The sequence below is a fragment of the Habropoda laboriosa genome, unplaced genomic scaffold (genome assembly GCF_001263275.1).
Source record: "Habropoda laboriosa isolate 0110345459 unplaced genomic scaffold, ASM126327v1 scaffold148, whole genome shotgun sequence".
NCBI lineage: Eukaryota > Metazoa > Arthropoda > Insecta > Hymenoptera > Apidae > Habropoda > Habropoda laboriosa.
This window is the reverse complement of record NW_017100279.1, coordinates 565,861-580,641: the sequence shown is the minus strand read 5'-3', so window position 1 is coordinate 580,641 and position 14,781 is coordinate 565,861. Positions and strand designations below refer to the sequence as shown.

At 45.3% G+C, this 14,781-nt stretch overlaps 1 protein-coding gene across 1 annotated transcript in view; it reads left to right on the top strand.

Annotated features, from left to right (window-relative positions):
• The window catches only part of LOC108573547, a 123,542-nt gene that overhangs the window by 12,795 nt on the left and 95,966 nt on the right, over positions 1-14,781 (top strand). The window contains exons 2-6 of the mRNA XM_017936010.1: positions 3,553-3,727; positions 5,047-5,317; positions 7,939-8,231; positions 12,632-12,878; positions 13,183-14,635. Of these exons, the coding sequence (XP_017791499.1) occupies positions 3,591-3,727; positions 5,047-5,317; positions 7,939-8,231; positions 12,632-12,878; positions 13,183-14,635 (2,401 nt within the window). The 5' untranslated portion in view covers positions 3,553-3,590. The remainder of the gene's footprint in view (positions 1-3,552; positions 3,728-5,046; positions 5,318-7,938; positions 8,232-12,631; positions 12,879-13,182; positions 14,636-14,781) is intronic.

Genomic DNA, 14,781 nt, shown 5'->3' with positions numbered 1-14,781 from the left:
TTATTGTTCCTGGCCCGTGATTACGCCAGCGCGCTGCTCCTAAAACCGCAGGCGCCTCGAACTGTTCATAAATCAGTGGAATGACAGTCATTAGACGGAATCATCTGTAAATAGAATTAGCTCGAATTTCGTTTAACACGATTTCAAACGGTATTCCACGGTTCGTCGAATTTCGTTCAATTATGTATTTGCATATTTCCGCGGAAAATATAAGGTAGTTTTGAAAACCGCGTTCTTCGATTGATTGGTTTTTGCCTATCAGTTGTCAGATCGAAAATATTCGATTAACGAAAATTTCTGCAATTCTGATCTTCTCTTCCGTGAAATTTCACGCAGCATTTTTTCAACGCTCTCTGAAACAATACAGAGAAAAGGATTGTTCTGGTTCAAGGGAAATACGAAAGTTTGATGAAATCTTGAACGAACGAACGGCTAATTTTTCGAGGATTCTTCTTCGCTCGGAGATGATTTGAACTGAATTTGCATTAGCAAAAGAAGAACGAGGCGAAACAAGGATCGATAATGAGGACGATCCGGAGGTCTGCTTTGCTCTTCCTCTCTTTTTTCCACGGCAGAGTGACCGTAAATCTCGATCAGACGACTTGAAGCACCAGTTTCGTTCGCGTACTTTTCGTTTCGAAAGTCTGCAGTGCGTGCCACTCGTAAATCCCAATCAGAATTTGCAATTTATGGAGTGGCTTAGCCGAACACGTTCTACGATACCGACTGAGAAACGCACAGACAACCGCACGATTTCTATCACCGGAACAACCGCACAATTTGCTTACCGATTTATTTGTTTTCGCGTAACGTCGCGCTGCGTGCAACGTTTTCACAGTTGCCCCGGCTAAATTCGCGCAGCTTTACTCGCCGGCGCGTTTGAAAATCCGAATTTTCCGATCGTTATTCGATTAACATCTGCTCTGCGACATATTTTACGCGAATTACGAATTTTCAAGCACAAGAGAGAAGTAATTTTCAGAAAATTGCTGTAACACACTTAAGCTTGGTAATAACGTTATTACGACGAAATTTTGCAGCAAGTATGCAGCCGTTCATCGTCAAAGACGCTTTCCAATAACACGGACAATGTATATTATAATGCAAATACGATAAGACGAGCGTAAAAGGGGTTGGTTTGATTGGCCATCCCTCCGTCCACGGTTCCTGTTTGTTCCAACCTATTCCTGATATGTCAATATTGAAAATGGAACGAGCTGACAAGTATACCGCACGAGAAATTCGAAAGCGGATGGCGATGCTCGGATGATCTTTTCAAACGTGGAATTATTGAAATATCCAGAATTTTCCAATCCTCCTTCCTTCTTCGCCTCAACGTCCGACATTTTAGTTTGCACGCGGATTAAAAACGCGTTTGTTGCGTGAAAAAAGTCATATCGACGTTACACGCTGCTCTTTGAAATGATCCACCCTATTCCTGCAACATTCGTAAATGTTTCGTGAAAATCCTCGATCGGAAAAAATTCTGCAAGTTGCGAAGTGCAGGATACGGCTGGAAACAGAGAAAATGGTAGAAGTGATAGAAATCTTCCTTTTTTCCTTTTTTTCTTCAGGCAAATAATAACGTACCTACCTGCAGTTGAAAGCACGTATGACGAAAAAATAAACGAACTGCGGTATTTGGAGAGGTCATAAAATGTCGGGAGTGGGGGGAATTTCATTGTATGTCGTACAAATGTTTTAAAGTTTGTTATTGATTAAACCTGGGATTGAATTTTAATTGAATTGTCCCGGTAAACAAAACGTTTATCGTAGCTTCGGCGATTGCTGTAAAATTATAAAATAAACCTGCCGCGCAACATGTGCGTCGAAGGCTAAGCTAAATAAGCGTGTGCATCGAAGTCAAATTATGCACAACCTCGATCCACACACACACACACACGCGCGGTTTAATGGACTTTTTCCTCTCTACAGTACCTATACGAAACACTCTTTTCATATATTCCTCCTCCCCCCAGCGGTGGATTCTCGTTAATTTTCGTTGATTGAAAAATAGTTTCTAACCGTCTATCGTACAGTGAAACCACGCGGTCGTTGAAACCGTTATTTGCCGTGTAAACTATTCCGCTTGAACAGGTTCAACGATAGGAAAGTTTCATCGATACCTGACATTGTAACAAGCCTCATAATCATTAACCGCCAGAAACTTATGCTGAACCTATGTACATCGACGCTAGTTTCTCGTCGCTGAAAATCCTGATAATTTCCGTTTAACTATGGAAAAAACGCTTCCGAAGAATTCCGGAATTTTCTGCGATTAATTGAACACCCGACAACGAAGACCGTTTCTACGGTTTCCTCGCGAAAGTTCTTCATCCCCTATCTCGAACGGTTCGTTCGAATTGTTAAACATTTCGGCGTAATAACGCGACTAATTGACACGTGGTTTATAATTGAGCAGAAATGTTCGAGTGAGACACACACACGTGGTTGAAATGGGAAATAAAAAAATTCATAGCTCTTTGTGGCACAATGGAAAATCGTTTCGATTGAAAGGACAAAAAGGAACGTTTATAGAGGCGATACAGTGCTGAAACAATGCCGCAAGTTTTTAACAGTGGAACAGAGACAGAAAGAAAAAAGAGAGAAAGAGAGAAAAAATACATTTTCGGTCCTATTTGCCAAGACTTTTTCCGCTGGTCCTGGACTTCAAAGAGAAGAATAAAAGCTCGCGCGCGGCCGCTCCAGTGTCAGTAGTAAATTCTTTTCCTGATCCAACACGAGCCCCGGGAGAAGAATCCACAGGCCGATAATTACGACTCAATGCCTTTGGAAACGAAATACTATAAAAGGATAACGTCCCGTGGAATCGTTCTTATTGAAAATTATTCACATTGCCTTCGATACAGACCTACTCTCCGTCGCTACTTTCACTCTAATCCAATTAATTACGTTCCGCCGTTATCTGGTTTGCGATAGCGTCGTTTAGAGAAGAGGAAAAATTCTCGGCTGCACTTTAAACCAAACGCAAATAAAACTCACTCTCTCTCTCTCTTTCTCTTTTTAATTCACCAAATACTTCGCGTCTTTCTTTAATCCATATGTGCTCCGATAGAAAAATAAAGATTCTTCGCGGAGAACCAATTAACCCTTTAACGGAACAGCGAGTCGGAGGAAATTAATCCTGCAAAAGATGAGCGGTTGGCATAGCGAAGTCGTAAAAAAGAAGGGTAAATTTCGGTAGGTGACGTCGTCGAGAGATATAAAAATCGAGGACATTTGGCAACGGAATCTATCCGGTATCGGCGTGTGTGGTTGTATTAAGGTAGATTAATGCATTGTTTCGGCCGTTTTAATTCCTGCGCCGTCCACGGAACACTCCGTCTTTCCATCGCGCGGTCTTTCGATAAATTTCCCTCCCCCGTTCTCCGATAAATTGCCGCGACAATCGCGCGAACATTCCGCGGCTTCCGTCGCGTCGCCGTGAATGGCGTTAGCATTCTTTCTGTCTTCTTTTTTTTCCCACCCCTCTCTAGCATCGCCGAACCAGGGGAATATTAAAGCGGTCGTGTTTCTTTGTTCTGATTGCAGGATGCTGGAACGACAGGATTCCACTTGCACCGGTTAAAATGAATCGCAGGGAGGACCCGCTGTTGCGGCAGCACCGCAACCGTTTGCTGCAATTAGCCGAGGCGACAAACATCAAGCCTGGCCGTGGCAGCGGGAAAAGACGAGGCCAGAGGCAGTCGCACGGTTTGGGACCCAGGTCAGCCTGGCGAAAATGTTTTAATTACAATAGCCGGTGCGATAGTCTTCCTCTCTGGACGCACCAGTGTCGGATATTAACGTTGTCGCTGTATCTGTACGAGAAAAAAAAAACGTCGAAGAGTGAATAACGGCTAGACTGATGATTGCCGAAGGGGAACTGTAACGATAACGAAACTATCCCTTGACTATCCTGAAATAAAATCACGTTGATTCTACGATGGATGAAATTTCACTCTAGTATATATTTTTTATTTTACAAATCCGAAGAAAATTCGCGTGGAGTGAAATTTCATCCATGAAAGCTTCTAAGGGTTAAAGGTTAAATTAATATCGGTGAAAAAAAGAAGGAATAATTGTAGAACGTATTTTTTTCTTTTTGCTCGTGGATGGGGGAAATGGGTTGTAACATTTGGGCGTGACATTTTCTTGTTAACTTGAAATGAACTTTTTCCGGTCTAGTAGGGACTACACATTTTTTGACCTTTTTGAAATTTCTCCGTCGGAAAATGTATACAGGAGAAAAAAAGGGAAGAATCGCGTTGGCAACGGGCCCAGAGAAAAACGGTTTCAACGTATCGTACTTTTTCCCTTGTCGCTTTCATGTATTCGTCTTCATTACAGCCTCGGCTACAATAGATCCCAGGGCGGTCTGCTGTCGACATTTTTATTACCGGCCGACCGTTTCCTTCCTTCCTTTTCTCTTCCATCTACTTCGTCTTTCTTTCCTTCTCTCCTTTTTTTGATCGTTTTTGACGGATCGCGACGAGAGGAGAGGAGGAAAATAGCAGGAAAAGAGACAGTAAACTATCCGTGGCTTTCAGTGGGCTTGCATAATTAACCCTTTTAAGCCGACGTTACACGTGTCGACGTGCGCGACATTGCATTCACCATGTATTTCACTGATCCGCCTTCTGCCCCCTTTCTTTGTTTCTCCCTCTCTTTGTTCCCGCCTCGTTCTTTCTACTCTCTCACGTTCCCGCTTCAACCCTTTTCTGTCCCGCGTCCCTTCACGAAATTCCTTTCACGCGAAAAGAATCTCGACACCCCCTGAGACCGGCTCTGGATACCCCGGGGATAACGCCACCGCACATTTCGCACAATCCCGATAAATATTAACGCGTTCCCCTAGAGAAAAGAAAAAAAAGAATTCCATCTCTCGCAGGACCACGAAACGAAGCGAAGCGAAACGAACGGGACGTACCGTGGAGGGGTTTTTTGACTTGCAAATAACGGAAGATACGTCAGGATGGTTGTATCGCGCGATAAATGGAGAGAATTGGCCGAAAAAGGAATCAGTTTTTTTTTCGATTGTTCCAGCAATGGAGGACCGAGCAGCGGCAGCCGACTGACCCTCCAGGATATCGTCAGAAGCGATCCTGGATACACGCCAAACATCGAGCATTTAGTTTTCCCGGAGCGCAAGAGCAGCAATCCGAATTTGGTGAAACCGCCTGACGAAACCCCGCCGAATAAATCCAAGAACCCGACGAGCTCGGGGAGATCCAGGCTCGCCGAAGTGTTCTCCAGGCATTACTCGAGAGGCTCCTCCCAGGATTCCTCCGTCACGTCCAGGAAGAATCATCTGAACGTAAGTTCTCTGCGATTTTTACCACGTTCCGTAACAATGCGCCTATTCGGCAAGATTTAAGGATCGTAGAAACGAAGTTCGGGAACGATATTAATTATTAAGAAAGTTCCGCGATGGAAATGAGGAGGACGCGGAGGAAGAGATTTCAGATGAAACAGAGTTCTGGGGAAATGTAGAATTGTAGGAACCGTGATATTCGAAGGAAGTGCAGAAGCACGGAGAACAAGACTACGAACAAAGTTTCCACGGAGATACGCAACAAATTCAGTCCGAGACGTCTGAATTATCGGTTCGACCTAGATATTCCCGTCGATTTCTATCCTGTTTCGCGAGCGGCGGCGCGAGGTCATTTCAATTTTTCCACGTTAGGTAAACAACCGAGTGGCCGAAAGAAATCCGCCGTGTAGAAGCAATAAAACACACTGGAGGTGACCTCGATTTCTCATATTTCTTATCAACGGCGCCAATTCTCGTCCGGCAAGCGACGAGAGACCGAGAGAGAAAGAGTGACAATTAATCGGAGAGAATCTGATCGGCGCGCGCTTCAAAGTGACAGGCTCTCTTCTGGTTTGGCTTCGACCTGGCTCTCGAGCTCAGACGGGTTCTCTCTCTCTCTCTCTCTCTCTTCACGTAGCACACACGACGAAAATAAAAATACTTTCATCGAAGGAGTTGCGTAGCCAGTCTCTCGCGCCTCGTCCGTATTTGGAAGTAGAAACAGGCGGCAGCCTGTGTTCTCTTGTAGAGCCGCGGAGTTTAGTTCGTCTCGTGTCAGAGCGTGCCGACACGAGCTCGTCGCAACGATACACAGAATGCTTTTATGCAATCTCAGGGTGGCTGATTTTTATCCCAGCGTATCGTTCGCGTCAAAAGACATTCGTTTTTCACCCTTTTGCCCGTTAGAAATACGACTGGATGAGGGGAATTGTGTTTTCTCACTTGGGCTTTATTTTATGCTGAGTTTCCTCCGGGCTGGCTGGATCCGGATTCTGTTTCGCGAAATAGAAAATCGAGCTAGTATTTTCAGAGGAATTTGTCGCAGTAAAACAGACGGAGAAAATAGATAAAGTTTAAACGTTGAAAACCTTTTTTCAGAAAGCCTGGAAGACTTTGTCGGATCAAAATTGCCATATTTTTTTAGAGAAGGAATTCGTCAGTTAGTCGATAAATTGAAAAAGGTCGCCCGAAATAATGGAGATATGTTTGATCTTTCGCAAATAAATATTGAAGTTTGTGAGAAAAGGCACTGAATTATTTTCGCAATACGTTCTCTTCGGTCGATTAATTTATTATTTTATCCTCTTCTCTCGTGTTTCATTGTTAAACGGGTGAGAAGATTGAAATGATTGAACGATGAGCTGTACGAATGTAGCGAGCGACGGTGTACGAGGCCGTTTCTCAGGAATCAATTAATTACTCGGGGAAAAAGAAGATAATTACGTGTAATATCATTCTGGAGGAACGATCTTCCTTTTAAAAGCGCGACTCGTGAAACAAGCCATGTTCGGCCGGCAGAATCGGAAGAATGCCGCGAGGAGGAAACGAATGCGATTAACGAAGGTAAAAAGGGGCAATAAACCCTCTCCACTCGATATTCTACGAATCTTAAGAAATTCTATGGCGGTTTCCGCGAACCGATCATCGAATCTCGAATTCCCCCGTCGAAGAATGTGAATTCTCCATCGGGGAGAAATGCTTCCCTGTCGTTCATCGAACGAGACGGGGCAAAACGAATGGAAAAAATCGAGGGAAGACGGTGAAAAGACGAGACCAATGAGAAACCTTCGAGCGACAGTCCATGCTGAATCGATTAGCTTCTCCCCGTCGAAGGAATAATTGAAAACGGCGAAGAAAAAAAAAAGTCAAACGTTTCGCTATCTATTCTAACCGCATCCCGTCTGCCGCAATAGGGGAGCATCGATTACGGTGTCTCGTTGTCGATGCACTACGTTCAATGAAATCAACCAGAAAATACTATTAACCACGTTACTTGTTCTATATTGTCCTAAATAAAAATTACACAAATTACTTGCAGTCTCTATTAGAGTACAATAAAAACGTTACTACTGTGGAGGCTTCCAGGTATAATTCGTGTCCTTGCATTGCAGATTGCTTAATTGGAACTCGAATGTATCATCGTCGCTACACTGATAGTGATAATAAAAAAGTCTTCCAGAAGTAGATACACAATCTGCACCGAGAATATTCAAATCCCAGTAATCCATTACCTGATTCTCTCTCCTACATTTTCCAAATTCCCAAAGTCTCGACAGAACATAGCAAACAAGGCTTTCAACAGTACACAATCTACCCAAAAATATCCAAACCTTAGTAATAAGCAATTATCCCCAAAATCTAAATCCCAGGAAGAATCTCCCATTACCAAACTTCCGTCTACATTTTCCAGGTACTCAAAGTCTCAACAAAGCAGCCGAAAAGTCTCCCAAAAGCACACAATCTACCCGAAAAGATAACCAAGCCCCACTAATCGGCAATTACCCCCAAAATCCGAGTCCCACGAAGAATCTCCCATTACCCGATCCTCTCGAAAATCAACCCCTCCCCAAATCCCCTCTAACCACGATCTAACTCGCCTCTCTAATTTGAATTTCTGATCGCAGAGCACGTCACTGGACAGCGGAGGAGCGGTGTCCCATCAGGCGACAGGATCGAGCGGAGGAGCGACGGTGGTGACGAGAACCGGCGGGCGACGTTGGTTGTCGCAGAGCTCGCAATCCTCGAGGCAGCATTCGGCCGAGGACGGGGTACGTGGGGGCAACGTGGGCGTCATAGGGCCCGTTTCGACCTCGTCCTCGAGTCAGGCCCCTGCTCCCGCCCTGCCACCTCGTAGAGTCAGTCCAGCCGCGGATTCTACCGACATCTCGAATACGGCCACTGGCTCCCGCGGCGACAGGTAACGCGTGTGTTCTCTCTGTTTTTCCTCCTTTTTTTTTTTCTCCATCTCGTCCTTTCGTCGTTACACTCTACCTGCGTCGTGTGTCCCTTTACAACCATCGTTTCCGCTATTTGCAACGCAATTTTTCTATTTCACCCTATTCCCTTTTACTTTTTTCGAGGGATGCAGTAACAGGGGTGGGGCGTAACTCGGTTTTAACGAGCCCGCTTTCCACTCTTCGCGATTTGCATCCGTATACGGTTGCACAGGTGTTGTCACGTGTATCAAGTGTGCGTTTCGTGTGCTCTCTCTCTTTCTCTCTCGGTGTTGTGGTTGCTCGTTTCATTTTTTTTTCATGGAAACAGTGCTGGTTACTACGAACATCTCCGACTGGTTTCATCGGTGCAAGGACTCTTTTTTTCACGTGGAGTTTAATTGTTGCCTTTGGTAAATAAAATGTCCGCGTGCGTGTGTTTGTGAATAACCTGTTATTTCATAACGAAGAATTGAATATGTAGAGTTTATATACTCGTTCAGCGACATTCTTTGCGGATAATTCCATGGAAAAGGAGAGTATCAGAGTAGCCTCGTTGAATGTTTCGCCTCCGGTAACCGTCACGGGTCACCGAGGAGCCGCGCGACGCGGAACGTGTTAATTTTTTACGTGGGCCTCGGAGTTCATTGTCCCGTTCCTCGAGTGTTTTATTCGTCGGTGTGGTGGCACCGCCACACAGCCCAAAAAAGGACACCTTCTCGGGCTAGGTGAATAGTAAAGAGGGACGGTGCAATTACAAAAGCGTAACGACCAGTCTGATATTCGTTTGAAAATAGAAGAGAGAGAGGGGGTGGGAGGGAGAAAATGGGGATGGATCGATGTCGTAAGAAGCGTCCTTTCGTTCGGAAGATTAATACCCGTAGATCGTCTCGAGCTTCGTCGATACGTTGATAAAAAGAAAATTAATTCGATCGCTGCCCGGAGTTTACTACATCTCTCTCCTCTCTCTCTCTCTATTTCTCTTTGCTCGGTGTTTACTTTTTGTAGCGTTCGAGCTCGAGCGGTGGTTACACGTGATGTAAGTTTCATGAAGCCGAATGAAACGACGCGACCGCTTCCTGCACCGGTCGCTCTTCTGTCTCCGGCGCTTCCCCGCGGAGCGCAACTTGTTTACACACGGGAATGCAAAATTCAACGAGAGAGAACCGGTGGAAGGGAGACGTCGGACGTTTCCTAGAGCTCCTTCCGTACCCCTATACGGTTAATTAGTTGTCCCGGATCATTTTTATCGCGGTTAATGAGATCGTGGAAAGGTAGCTTGCTTTCTCGAATCGCTCCTCTCGTTTGCTCAATCTTAATCTTCTCTGTTTTTTAACGTCTATCCTTCTATTTAACACGTTCGTTGTTTCGCGAATTTTGTACCAGCTACGGTAATAGCGTTTATTTTATTTATCAAAGGTCTTTGAAATAATTTAACGGCGCCAGGTAAAATTCAGGAGATAAATAATCTCTGTCGGAGTTAACCCGTCGAATAAAACATAGTTTCTCCGTGAAATTAAATCTGTGAAGTGAATGTTTGGTTAATAGTATTTGAAAAAATTTCAACGGCGACAGGTAAAATTCATTTTGAGAGACGAACGATCGCTGTTAAGAGTTAACGTGTCGAATAGAAAATCGTTTCACGAAATCTGCGAAGTGAATCTCGATGCTCGGTGAAGTTTGACCGATGGTGGACGTTTGGTTAATTAATTGGTCGATGTAGAAACGTTAATTTGACCGTGAAATGACGGTGCGTATATCTCCGGCAAGGACCGTGATATTTGGCAGCTTAATTTAACGCGCGACAGTGATCTTAATCCAAGTGTGAAAGCCGAGGGAAGACAGCTACCCTGCAAGCGATGTCGGTTAAAAGGTAAATATAATTAATCCAGGACACCTATACCCGTACTGGCCGATAGGATCGTCCAGAAATAGCGTTGTATTTAGCTCTCGTGTCACCCGGAGTGAAACAAATTAGCGGACTTATATATTTCGGAGTGCATGTCTGTGTCTAGCTGGAAATAGAGAGAAGCCGGTCGTCGATGTGAACGAAAAACATTCCTGTCCGCACCTTTTATATCCCTCGAGGGGGAAAAAAAGTAGTATTCTTATCAAACGCGTTACTTCTCTCCCCGATAATTAACAATTCCTTTCTTCTCCCGTTAACAAGTACATAAAACGAAAAAAGAATTGCAAATTAACGCAGAAGTAGAAGCGATAATATATTTCATAACTTTCCACTGGCGAAATTTCCACTCAGCGTATTAACCCATCGTTTATAATTTACCAGCTCGAATACACGATCCAATCTGAGAGAGAACGGAATCGAGTCATTTGGAAGATTAGAACGTCATTTATTTCAACGTTTCAACCACTCGCGGCGAGTCGCGCACAATTCGAATCTTGCCAACAATTCCATTTCCCTGTTCCTCCTCCTTCTTTCACGAATCGTTACACCGGAAAAAGTTATTCTTCCGCCGTTTTCTTCTTTCCCGTCCTCGCTGCATTTACGCGAGACACTCGTTAATGATAAACGGCGGGGGAACATCTGCGAATTACCGAAGTGTCGGGTTCTCCTCGTTTCTCCCCGACATCCTGGAAAATTCATTTGCCCGAACGGAGATAGCGGATTCCATTTCGAAAATTTCCCTCCAACGACGTACATACTCTCTCCACGCAACCAGAAACCAAGCCCCGCGAATTTCAATTCTGTCCACCTCCCTTCCCACTGTCGGTTTCACGAAAACGTTTAAAACGTCCCCGCAGTCCAGGCGGTTCGCTGAAACATTGTCCCGAATGCGAATTCATGTCCTCGTATACGCGAAAGTATCCTCGTTAATGTAGTTAGAATATAAATTTCCTTCTTCCATCGCTTCTTTCCATCGCTGATATCCAGGTCACTCTGCTTTAACTTCGCCGCATAGATATCACTGCAACCGGTAGCGGTGTAAAAAAGAACCGTTTAACTATCCCTATTCCTTTTAACGTCGATACCATAACTCGAGACGCCGACTCTGTGCCGGGGTGTATGTACAGGGTGTCTCATTTGCGACGAGCGATTGAATTATTTGCGGTAGTGTTGAAGGTGAGAAAAAAGTTAGGAGAGGAGTATATAGCGATTGAGAAAGAAAAAGTTTCTTCGAGATCATCGTGAAGATCATTCCCAAGTCATCGTCATTTTTTTGCATATTAACAGTCAAAAGCACAAAGTCGAGGATCTTGAAGCCACCCTAATTTAACACTGACTTTGGGAGAATTGTAAAAAAAAATATCGAGGACTTTAAAACGATGTTTATTTTGATGATCTTCCTCTTGGTAATTTTTTCTCACTTTCAGTATCAGCAGAAATAATATAAGAGAGACACCCGGTACACTTCGCAGGATTTCTATTTTCTCTTGCTACAATCTTTCAAAGTCTTCGTAATTTCGTAATAATTCCTCAACTTTGACAGTTATTCTAATTCTCGTGAACGCGGGTGTATTTCTGCTTTCTAATCACGTTCCATCGCTCGTTCGCGTCTCCGCACGCGCGAAACATAAAAGAGAGCGGAAAAAAGACGGAAAAAGAAAGCCACGGAGAGAAGAAAAAGGAACCCCTTGTACATTTAATCACAGTTAAACTGGAAGCGTTTCCGTGTCCCGCGGAACACGACGAGCAGGTTTTATTTTCGTTGGGACGCGAAACGTCGACGGCGAATCCGTTTTACCGCGGCTCGTACTTTGCCAGCTTTTGCCACATAGTAGATTCCGCGGCGGTATCGTTGGCTGTGGTCGTTTTCGGATCTAAAGACCGGAGGAAAAAGGGTCGGTCCCGTCTCTCTAGACGTTCCGAAGCAAGATGGATGCTACGTCCTCGTTTCCTTTCGTTCTTCTCCCTCGTGACATCTTTATTTGCTTCCTACGCTATCGCGAGATATCTACATATATCGCGCTAACCACATAGTCCCGATGAATATTTATACGGCTAGATTGTCCCCGAGTTCGCGAATAAGAGGGAAAACCAGTGTGCCAGAAGTCGAGGTTTGTAGCGGTGCAACAACCTCCTCGAATCGAGTTCCACCGATAGAAACTTTAAATATACACACACGTATATTATATTCCGCGACTATTTGCTAAGGGTAGTATTCTCGAGAGTCCAACTCGAGACGTTCGCTGGAAAATGAATCTACTCCGTTGCATTTTTCGCGGTATATTTCCTGTCGAAACTTACACTGGCTATACCACCGGATATAATAAATCGTTTTTACGTTGAACGGTGATTTGTGAGAACGTCGTTTTTGAAAATTTATCAGAAGATTGAATTTGCAGCAGAGAATTTCTCTATTTTTTACAACAATCGACGAAGGAAGATTGGCTGAAAGTGTCCCCTGTAACCTGTTCACAGAGGTCAAAACGTGTCGATCCTGCATTTACGCAGCACGTCGGATCCATGGGAAGTCGGTTCTCAAGGCTCCGCGTACAGCGTTGGAAGCAATAAAAGTCAAACTGGCGGCAAAGGAAAATCAAGTGGAAGCGCGCGGGGTTCGTATACGCGTGGCACCTCGATACCATCGTTGAAGCGGCACGACACAACAGCATCGACGTCCTCCACGTCCAGTTTAAAACAGCATCGACAGGATAGCCACGGTCAGGCAAGTAAAATACATCGATGGGAAAAAATACATTTTATTGTGCTATATTTCTTTCGTATCCCGGCGCACCCCGATATGGTATCGTAAACTGTCGCTTTGGAAGCTGTAAAATTTCTCCACGCAGAAACCTTTTTTCCCCCCATTTTTTATTTTCGTTATTTAAATTTCCAAACGTCGCTCGTTGCGGTAAATCTTTCAAAAAAAAAAAGAGAAAAAGAAAACATGCTTCAAAACACCGAAAGAGAATTAAATGAAAATATCGAGAACACATTTCGAAGATGCTTCTATTTCTCTCGGATAACAGGTGACGAGTTCTCGACGTCGAGAATCCTCGAATTCGTTCCTGTCGGGGAACAGCGGCACCTCCGGCGAACTTTTCATCAGCGGCGACTGCAGCCGAGAATTGTCACCGGTGAGATGGTGCGATCGCGAGGTAGACGGTGTCTATCTGGGTCGATCGGGTTGGGTTCAAGTGCAACAACGATCCCTCGACGAGAACCGACGGATAAACTACGAGAGTAGCTTGGTCACAGCGACCACGGGCACTCTGCCGTTACCGCGGCGAGCCACGGTGAAATTGGCCGACTATCATTGCAACAGCGAGCCAGGCAAATGTCCGGAGGAGTTTCTACGATTGGACAGCCAAAGGCCGGACTATCTGGCGCTCCACGGCCAGGATTTCGATTCCGTGGTGAGCAGCACTTGCACGTCACCGCACAGCATCCCGGAATCTTATTCCCCTCCGTCGATCACGCCGATCATCTCGCCACCGCCGGCGTTCCAGGATGTAGTCGGCAAGAAATCCTCGTCGAAGCACGCTACGGGCCGCAACAACTATGGAAAGGCGCCGTTCCTGCCGCGATCCAACGCTATAGTGGACAGTGACATCATCAGTCCTCCACCTTCGCCTCCGCATCAGGTGAATTGGAGTTCCTTGCCGTCTTCCTCCCGCAAATCCTCGAACGCTCCGTCCAGATCACGGAGGCAGAGTACCATCACCAGTCAACAGCAGCAGCAGCAGCAGCAACAACAACAACAACAACAGCAGCAGTACAGAATGGCGCAGGCTAAATCGTTGGAAGATCCAACATCTTCGAGAAGATCGCAATTCGTGCAACGTTACTTAGAATCCTCGAGTTCGTCTTCGTCGTCGGTGGGTTTCAGAAGTCTGGATAGTTGCGTTACCAGATCTACGATGCCTCGATTGGCCGAGAATACGGATTCATCGGTGGAGGGATACGACGACGGCGACGACGAGGACGACAATCCTAGCTCCTCGTTGAATCTCAGCCTCGTTTCTTCTTCGATAATAGCGTTGAACTCGTCCACGGAGTCTATCCGCGCGAACGGCGAGAGGATCTCGCCGAACAGGCAGGCTCGTCATCATAGAAGTCAACAGGGATTAAGAAGATCACCGGGATCCTCGGAATCCGGCAAGTTATCGTTCAATTCACCATCCTCCACCTCGTCGTCGTCTAGCAGCGCTGAAAGACAAGGGAGATCCCCGACGCCCAATCCTTTCCGACGTAGCAACGCTCCGAGGCAGCATCAGAGCGCCAGGACGGCGCAAGTGTCCCCGGAATCTCATCAGTCGCGGGTAAGAAGATCCAGAAGTCTTCAATTACCGGAGAAGAGATCTCCGAGCGCCGCGGCGCCGAACAGGGAACACTCGAGGGAATCTAACGAACCCCATAGAGTCGTCGTGAAAATTTCCACCGATCGAGCGAACGAGAGAAAACGTCACATTTTGCAAAATAGTACGTATCATCGTCGATTTAATCCTTACGATTCTTCCATGAAATTCTACTTTAATGCAATTTTTCATTGTTCGACAAATCTCGCGAACTTTGATCATTCTTTCTAATACCCAAGTCTCTTTTTAATCTTTCCTTCTCTCTGTTAC